The 9,248-nt window shown below is 36.7% G+C and overlaps 1 protein-coding gene across 1 annotated transcript; it reads left to right on the top strand.

The window, feature by feature from the left end:
* The first annotated feature begins 2,996 nt into the window (after positions 1 to 2,996).
* Positions 2,997 to 6,303, top strand: LOC105439915. The gene is made up of 3 exons (XM_011669477.2): positions 2,997 to 4,000; positions 4,450 to 4,686; positions 5,077 to 6,303. The coding sequence occupies exons 1-3, from the start codon at positions 3,738 to 3,740 to the stop codon at positions 5,231 to 5,233; spliced, it is 657 nt and encodes a 218-aa protein (XP_011667779.1). The 5' UTR covers positions 2,997 to 3,737; the 3' UTR covers positions 5,234 to 6,303.
* The last annotated feature ends 2,945 nt before the right edge of the window (positions 6,304 to 9,248 follow it).

The raw sequence follows: 9,248 nt of genomic DNA, 5'->3' as shown, positions 1-9,248 counted from the left end.
TCGTGTAGATTTACAATGTGAACGTAATTCACTTGCACTGATAGGCATAACACTCAAATTAAGAAATTGTTGACATGTGCCTTTTAATTGAAATTTTCACTATGATGACGTCTTCAAAATGAAAAACAATGGCCATTGAGCTTGTAGAAATCTGTCTAAGCTACAACATGTGAAAATCTGGAGAGAAAAAAAATTGATTAATATTTACAGAGATACACTCAATTTTCCATAAATTTGCTGACGTCATAATATGTCAATTCGTAATTTGAGTTTGAATGCCATCATGATGACCTCATAATATTTTGTAATGGCCAAATGAGAAATGAAATCATATCTACGACTCATACTCTATCAAAATATGAGAACAATTGGGTGTCTGGGTGCATCCCAAATAGCTATGATGAAATTTGTGTAAGCATGTTTTTGCCAATACATGCTATGTATTACATGTGCTCGTGCGCACGGCCATTTATCTTAAACAGACGCTCATTCCGAAGATATGATCATATTTTGATTTTCACAAAATGGCGCCTAGATGACGTTATCAGTCAAGGTCAAAGTTGAAAACCTTATAGTGCTCTTTCCTCATGCCAATGCATATGTGTGCCAAATTTCAAGGCACATGGTTGAGCCATTTTTAAGTTATCCTGCTAGCAAAAAAGGGGGTCGAAATAAGAAAAATATTCTAACGAAAACAATAACGTGGTCTGTATTATATACAGCCCACCTGATAAATAAATAATAAAGGCAATTTTAACAAAATCATAAGGTGGTCTGTATTAAATACAGCCCACCTGAAAATAAATAAATTAAAAAAAAAATTAAAAAAAAAATAAATAAATAAATGAGTACAACATTTAAAACATATATGAATAGAATATAAATAGATTCGATTAAATTTTTAAAAAAATATTTAACAAAATTTCCCCTAATTTGATACCAGTGATTTACGAACGTTGCTGAAAGGACATGATTTTCTGTTTTCAGTTATTGCAATGACGACCTTCGTCATTGCCTTGTTTTCGTTCACATTCTTCTTATTAATATTCTTACTTCTTCTACCTCTTCTTCTTCTTGTCGTCCGGAATCCCATTCGTTTTGCACGTAGTGCTTGTTATTCCTATCTAGGTCCTTTTCTCTTGCTCGATTTCTTTCAAACTTTGTAGGCGTAATCTCTGATATCCAATCTAGGTCACCTACTTTTTCGTTTTCTGAAATCACTCATGCATAAACGTCCAGGCGCCATTTTGTCCGTTTCTGGTCCATTTTAAGGCCTTTCTTTTTGTCCTTCCTATCTCCACTATCCTAGATCCTACAAACTTTTAACAAATTTCTCTAGATAGTCTAAGATATGTTCTATTATCTGCGACGTATAACCTGACCTTCAAAATGCCATCTTCATACTCAAAATTCAAATCTGAAACCGACTCCATCAAAAATCTCTCAAGTTCTTGAAAAATTGACCCCTAAATAATCTAAAACTGCCATAACTTTCTCATATAAATTCAGTTTTGCATCTAAATCTGACAGTATCTTTATCTCATAATTGCACATAGCCATGCGAAATTATACGCTCCAATGGCTTTGCAAAACATAAATAGCGCCCTCTAAAGTTCTGGGAACTGGCTTTCTTTCTGTGGCCGTATCTTTATTATGGCTTAGCAGACCTGTACCCTTTTTGGGATTTAGATACTTGAAGATATGCCCTTTCAAGCCATATACAAAATTATATACCCTAACACTGACCGACTGTAAGAAAAATGCCCTCTAAATATGCAGTTTTCAAGAAAATTGAGAAATAACTTCAACTTGCTCTAAAATGGCGATCTTTATACATACGTCAATGAAACAATGAATATTTTATAACGTCAGCGCAAAGTTATCGCCAAAAATGATGAATTTGCTATGCATTACGTAATAGCGCCTTTAATGCGTGCAGTACATTGTGCGCAGATGACAATGGTGTCAAACTGACCGCAATGAAGTGCCCTTTCGAATGATACCAAGGATGGTATATGTTCACACAGACAATTTTGAGTAAATCACATTTGAACAAGGGTCACTATAAGAATTTCGCCAAGTTTCTGCCCAATTATAACACGTATCGGCTATGACGTCATTTTTTCAGACTGCTTTTCGCCCCCTAAACGTCCTTTTCTTTCCTTAAAATTTTGCAGTGACATTTCGAGTTGCAAAAAGCAGGGAAACTCGTGGCCGGATTTATAAAATTGGTCAAGGGGGCCATTTAAGACGCCATTTTGTCCTATAAATCTATTATACATCACCTGTTTCGATAGGATTATCATAGAAAAAAAGAGAGTGGTTTACAATAACAACCATGGAATTCTCTTTCTAATGATACCAAATACGGCCAATAAAAAGACATAAAGAGAGAGAGAAAAAACAAATTAACTCCGGTCATAGTACAGATCCTGTACGTTTTCCGCCCATGCATTACACGCATTGTCTACGGGGCATACCGGGTTCACTCTTGGACCCCCAGAACGATCTTTATTGCAATGACGAACATGCACCAAATCCCATTGGTTTTTGCACACAGTGCTTGCGAGCCCTTTCTAGGTTCTTTCCCCTAATCCAATTTCTCTCAAACTTTGTAGGCAAAGTCAGTACCATCCAATCATGGTCACTGTTGAGGCCTTTCTTTCGCCCTACCTATCTCCAATATCACAGAAGCTACAGACTTCGTACAAATTGCTCGGGATAGTCCGAGAGAAGCTCTTTCGTTTGACATGTACAATCATGGCGTCATTGCACGCACATCGTTGTGACACGATTGCATTTCTAGTTGCAATGACGACCTTCGTCATTGCCTTGTTTTCGTTCACATTCTGCCCCATTAATATTGTCCTTTTCCTTATCCTTATCCTTATCGTCAGGAAATCGCATTCGTTTTGCACGTAGTGTTTGTTATTCCTAGTTAGGTGCTTTCCTCATGTCATTTTCCTTTCAAATTTCATGGGCATAGTCTCGAACATCTCATCAAGGCCACTACATTCTTCGATTCTCGAAATCACTCATGCATAACCGTCCAGGCGCCATTTTGTCCGTTTCAATTAGAAAGAAAGAAGGTACTGTTTCCCTGTATTATTGCCTTCCAATCTCGAATCTGGCAATTGATTTTCAAAATTATTTCTCATTTTGGCGAAAAGGGGGAAAAACTAGAGGTTTTGGGACCTTTCCTTAAAACTCGTGAGCTGATTGGCTTATCGCGGCACGCCCACTTGTGACGTCAGAAAAGTAAGAGGCTCGAGAGCTGCAAGCTGCAGCGATCCTGAATCACATTAACATTGTAAACAAAATGCGATATTTTACACGTCTGTTTAACAGACAATTTAAGAAAAAATAAAATTCATGAATATAGTCTTAGGGATGAATAATCTCTATCAATATATTTTCTACAAGATCAGTGATTACTTTTGCCTAAATATACAGCTTTTGTTTGTTTTTTAAACTTTTCTGTGAACAATGTTCTCATCAATCTGAGCTTGCCGAACGAAAGTTTTTCAGTGGTCGTAAACGCGTAAACAGTCGTTTTATGTATGAGTACAATAATTTTTAGTTCGGCAACTACGTTTCCCTTCGTAAAGCGACTGGAAAACATGACAACTTCCTCTCACGGCATTAGTTTTGAGTTTTGGCTTTCGGCGTTTACGTAACTTGTTGAGAATTACTCTTCGCTTTCAACATATTCTTAGCTTTTAACATTACGAAGAAAGATGGATAGTGACCGCGAGTCAGATTGGGAGGAGTTTTTGGAGCCAGATACTTACTCTGATTTATCAGATGACGACGATGGAGATGGAGATACAGGTTCAGGAGATGGCGAAGAAGCTGAAGTGGACAGGCCGGCAAGAGGAATTCAACCCTACTTGTTTGAACCCCTAGAAGACGCGCCTGAAGGGGCCGCGGAAGCTGCGGGGGCAGCTGCTGCAGCTGCTGGAGACGGCGTGAATGAAGCAAGATTGGGAAACAACGAATGGTAAGAGCATGAAACTGAAAAATCTGGTTTTGTTATGTCTGCTGCTAAATTGCCTTTCTTTGATAGCAAACCACGAATTTTTGATTGTCAAATTCATTACATAGACTAGACCCTATGTCAAATGATAAATTCTAGAAATAACATTCTACTATTTCTAGGATCTACTCGAAATTGAATTTCAGGACTTTTTTTGTCACAGCATTTTGATTTTTGAACCTTGTGATTGTATAATATGTAAAACTTTTAAAAGTAAACATAACTCTGATGTGATCAGCAAATTTAGATCAGATGTAGCCTGAACCTTGCAGTGTATTTATTACTTTTCGTGCTTGCTGAATCGTCATGTAAACATAGGTCTAGATCTAGACTAGAAATCTAGAGTATGTAGATCCACATCAAAAGAAAACTTTTTTTTTTAAATATAGATTAATTTTTCTTTCATGCTGCAGGTGCTCGTGTAACGGTGGCTGTGAACCGATGCCCACAGTGCGTGAGTCGGTATGCTGTAAAGAGATACAGCGAATTGTTGAGAAGATGGATTTGTTCACAGAAGGAGAGTTGGGATGCATCACATCACATCCAAGATTTTCAATGGTTTGTTTGGACCGGTGGGTGCTGGAAACTGCCTCATACCAGTACATCCAACAGTATGGAGGGCGAGCTCGTCGAGACGCTTCTGAAAATGAGTACGATACATTTTGTTTACATAACCATAAGTTACATGGTACCCTCCCCTTTTCCTTTCAGAAGCAATTACTGATATAACAATTTAAAACAAAAAATTGAACAAAGATGTCTATATATAAATGGCTCTGTAAAGTTACCTCATGGGTATACAGAGGGAAATATTTGCACAAAGCACAGTGTGCCTTGGTGCAACTCGTTTCAGTATTACTCCAGTGATGCTTGTCTGTATGTGGCTAAGATTTTACTTGCAATGGAGCCAAGCTTGATGAAGGAATAATATTTCTCTTTGTGTAACAATTTATATTGTGTTTTCTATTGTTTTCATGTATCCCTTCAAATTCAAACTCGTAACTTTAAGATTTACTTCATTTCTTCTCTTTTCTCTGCAGGAAATCGAGGCACATTGCTTATCGTCAGCTCGTTCGATGGTGCTGGCAATTTTTGGGCAAAAGAGTGCGGGTTCCACTACCTTCCTGTGCAGTGACCATGATAAGGAATACATTTCTATCAGAAGTATACAAAGGTTTTGAGGACATTGACATGTAGATTGCCTTCATGTATTGAACTTGATCATGTGAAAGGAATGAGGGGTAGTGATTTACTTGTTTTCGACTCCAGCATAGCCTCTACAGATGACTTTATATATGGTGGCAGCGTGAAGGACACTACATGAGCAGTTTATTTGGAATTGATAAAACAATTTACAAGTTCTTAACCAGAAGTTCTGAACAATCATAGTCATAGAATATTTAAACTTGTACTTGCTTTTTTTTGGGGGGGGGGGGGCTTGACAATTTATGTGATTTTGTATCTTGTATATACTGATTTTCAAAATGTTTGCAGTTTTATATTTACTGTTTTTGTATGTGAAAGGGGAGAGGTGCTTATGTTGTCAGTATTTTTTTTTTTTTTTTTTTGGTTGAAGGAAATCATTTGTGTTTACAAGGACTCAATTTTCATTGAGTGAAAGGAATTCTTATTTGTAATTTTATAAGGTTTTGCCCTCTCAGTAACTTGGGCAATAAAATAAATTAAATTATCTCATTTTATGTTAACAGTTACTCAATTTCATGAGCCGATATTCAGATGGATTTTTCTTTGTAAATTTATGGGGCTTTGGATTGTCTGGAATATTTGTTTTAAATTATGTTCATTTTTTAAAATACTTTTCAATAAAAGTTGTCAGATGAGGTTTGGCGCTCTCTGTAATTTTGATTTTCTATTTCATGTTTACAGTAACTCAGTTTCATGGGCCAATAATAAGATGGGTTCTTTGTTGAAAATGTATTGGGTTTCATTATTTGTCTAATAAAAATGAAAAATTTTTGTTTTTGTTTACAGTAACCCAATTCCATGTTGTAAGATGAATTTATCACAGAAAAAAAGTTACATTTCTTTTTTACATTAGCGATATCTCAATTCCATCCTGTAAGATTAACATATGTGAGTAAATTTATGGGGATGAGCATAAACATGATAATTATTCTGGCATAAAAACAATACAAAATTTCTTCTCGAACTTTTATTCCAATATGCTTTCTTGTACAGACATGTATTTTCACTTCATCAGGTAATTGTTTGAGTGGCAAAATAAACTCAGAAACACCTCACAGGCACAACTAGTTTACTTTTCTCTTTCTCTCGTCGATATTTTTTTTTTTTTTTTTTTTGTGGGGGGGGGGGGGGGGAGGTCAGCTTTTTTGGGTCATCCATTTCCTTCAAAACATACACGTAAAAAAAGTTAAAGTTAAAGTTAAAGGTGGGTGTGTGGTATGCTTGTATGTACTGTATTATTATGGTGATTGTGTATGTTGACAGGTGTGCAACTTGAGGTTTACCTGCACAAAAAGTTGTGAATTATAGACATGGTGAAAGTTTGAGACATTATAAGCATTATTTGAGAAAACATGTACATGTATGGATGAATTTGATGTACGGTAAAAATACAGTATGTAAAATGCCCAACTCTGACACACTCACACCAACCCCAAGATTACTTCTTTTTTTTCTTTCCACAGCTCCTTCTTTTCATTATAAATTTCTACTTAAAACTTTAACAATTATTGAAGTAAAGGTCTATGCATCTCCCACTCTGCGCTTCGTTTGGCCTGCTGCACTTGACAAATTATGCTTGTGAGGCTGACAGCCACTAAAGTGATTTTTTGCGTTGTTCTCTCGTAATTCCCCGACTCACACACAATCACATCACGGCATATAAAAGAGAAAGTCAACAAGATCTATTCAAATAAAATAACAAAAGTACAAACATTTATTAGTAGAATAACAACAAACATCGAATATTTAGTAAGGCATGGATGAGAGGAAGTTGAATGGGATTGACAGCAATCTTTACTAGTGCAGCCAAACTTGGGAGTTGCCAAATATAATGCATTTATATAATATTGACTGGCCTTGAGGGAGATACCACATATATTGCCCAAACAAGACTTGTATTGTCCCAAGTCAAAGACGAGGGCAATATGGATCTTGTGAGGGTAATATATGTGGTATCTCTCGAAAGTTAAGCAAGTCAATATTTTTATTGTTATCCAAATCAGACATCTAGATCAAATACATAAATCAATCATGACAATCTCAAAGAACTGGAGAAAAAAAAAGCACTGTTCATCCAGTGCTTGACAAATTTTTTGATACACTGATAACAGTGAGCCTTTGATTTGATTATTACGTCACAAAAGAGTGCGCGCAAAGTGCACAGGTTCTCATACGCATAAAAGATGCGTAATAAAAATGACAAAATATGGCGCGGTCAATACGAGACTTTATTTTCACTGGTCTCTACACGCAAAGTCTATACGGGCAGGGAGACCAAGGAAAATACAAAGAATATACCCTTCCGTTCCCACTGCTAATGAAAACTAGGGCAATAGAATTTTGTAAATGACTGATACGGGTAATAATACAGTTTATTTTTCGTACAGCCCCCCAAACAAACAAAAAGTGGATGAGCATCGGGGGGGGGGGGGGGGGGGGGGGGGGGTCATCAACATGTCTTTTATGTGTTTCTATGACAAATTTGCTCTCAGCCAATCAGATTCAAGGATTTCAGTAGATTGTAACAATTATTGTAACTTTTCCTTGATAACAAGGTTTATGAAATGGTCCTTACTTGCCATGAAACATTGGCTGATTAGTTGACATCAGTCTAAAGAGCAACTCTTTCTGAGGAAACTCCGCCTTAAATCGTCAAATTTCATGGGAAAGCTTTTGTTGTAGGACACACTAAGTATTAAGGCTGCGACGGGTAGTCGAATGCTCGAGTACCCGCACGGTTGACAACTACTCGGGTACGATTTTTCGTACCCGAATATTCGGCCGCAAAAAAAAAAAAAATGTCCAGGCCCACGCTTACCCGTGCCAGGGAGAGCGGCGTCCGCTGGCATAGTACCGTCGGTAAAAATGTTTCCCAACTCAAGCACTGTCAAACTCACCTTTCAGAAACTGGGACCAAATGTCCAGATTTCTGTTTGGACTTGGAGGAAAATGGATTATTCTGCCATCTTTGGTTTTTAAAACAGCATTGTTTACTGTTATTATTCTTATTAAATCGGCGCCTTCAACTGCAACTCAAAATAAAGTTGCATGCGTTTTCAGCGAGGGACCTGAGAAACTGCCGAGTGGTATGGTAGTGGCAAAAAAATAAAAAAAAAATAAAAAAAAAAAAAAAAACTCAAAAAAACTCAAAAAAATTCAAAAAATTATAAAACTAGATGGAATTTTGACTGCGCGCAGTCGAAAATGATGCCTCCACCATAGAGCAATTTAAACAAGTTTGGAGTTTAAATCTCCAGTGGTTCTTGAGATATCATGATAACAATCTCAATGTATGGAATTTCATAAGTTGACCTCTGTGACCCTTGACCTTTGACCTACGTGCTCCAAAATCTAATCAGATTGTCTTCCTATGGTGATACACACTATCATTAAGTTTGAAGTTTAAATCTCCAGTGGTTCTTGAGATATTATGATATGGTGATACATACTATCATTAAGTTTGAAGTGAAAATTCTCCAGTGGTTCTTGAGATATCGCGATAACGATCTCAATGTATGGAATTTCATAAGTTGACCTCTGTGACCCTTGACCTTTGACCTACGTGCTCCAAAATCTAATCAGATTGTCTTCCTATGGTGATACACACTATCATTAAGTTTGAAGTTTAAATCTCCAGTGGTTCTTGAGATATTATGATAACAATCTCAATGTATGGAATTTCATAAGTTGACCTCTGTGACCCTTGACCTTTGACCTACGTGCTCCAAAATCTAATCAGATCGTCTTCCTATGGTGATACATACTATCGTTAAGTTTGAAGTTTTTACATCTCCAGTGGTTCTTGAGATATCATGATAACAATCTCAATGTATGGAATTTCATAAGTTGACCTCTATGACCCTTGACCTTTGACCTACGAGCTCCAAAATGTAATCAGATTGTTTTCCTATAGTGATACACACTATCACTAAGTTTGAAGTTTAAATCTCCAGTGGTTCTTGAGATATCATGATAACAATCTCAATGTATGGAATTTCATAAGTTG

Source organism: Strongylocentrotus purpuratus, unplaced genomic scaffold (assembly GCF_000002235.5).
Source record: "Strongylocentrotus purpuratus isolate Spur 01 unplaced genomic scaffold, Spur_5.0 spur5_scaffold_5, whole genome shotgun sequence".
NCBI lineage: Eukaryota > Metazoa > Echinodermata > Echinoidea > Camarodonta > Strongylocentrotidae > Strongylocentrotus > Strongylocentrotus purpuratus.
This window is presented reverse-complemented; position numbering and strand designations above follow the sequence as displayed.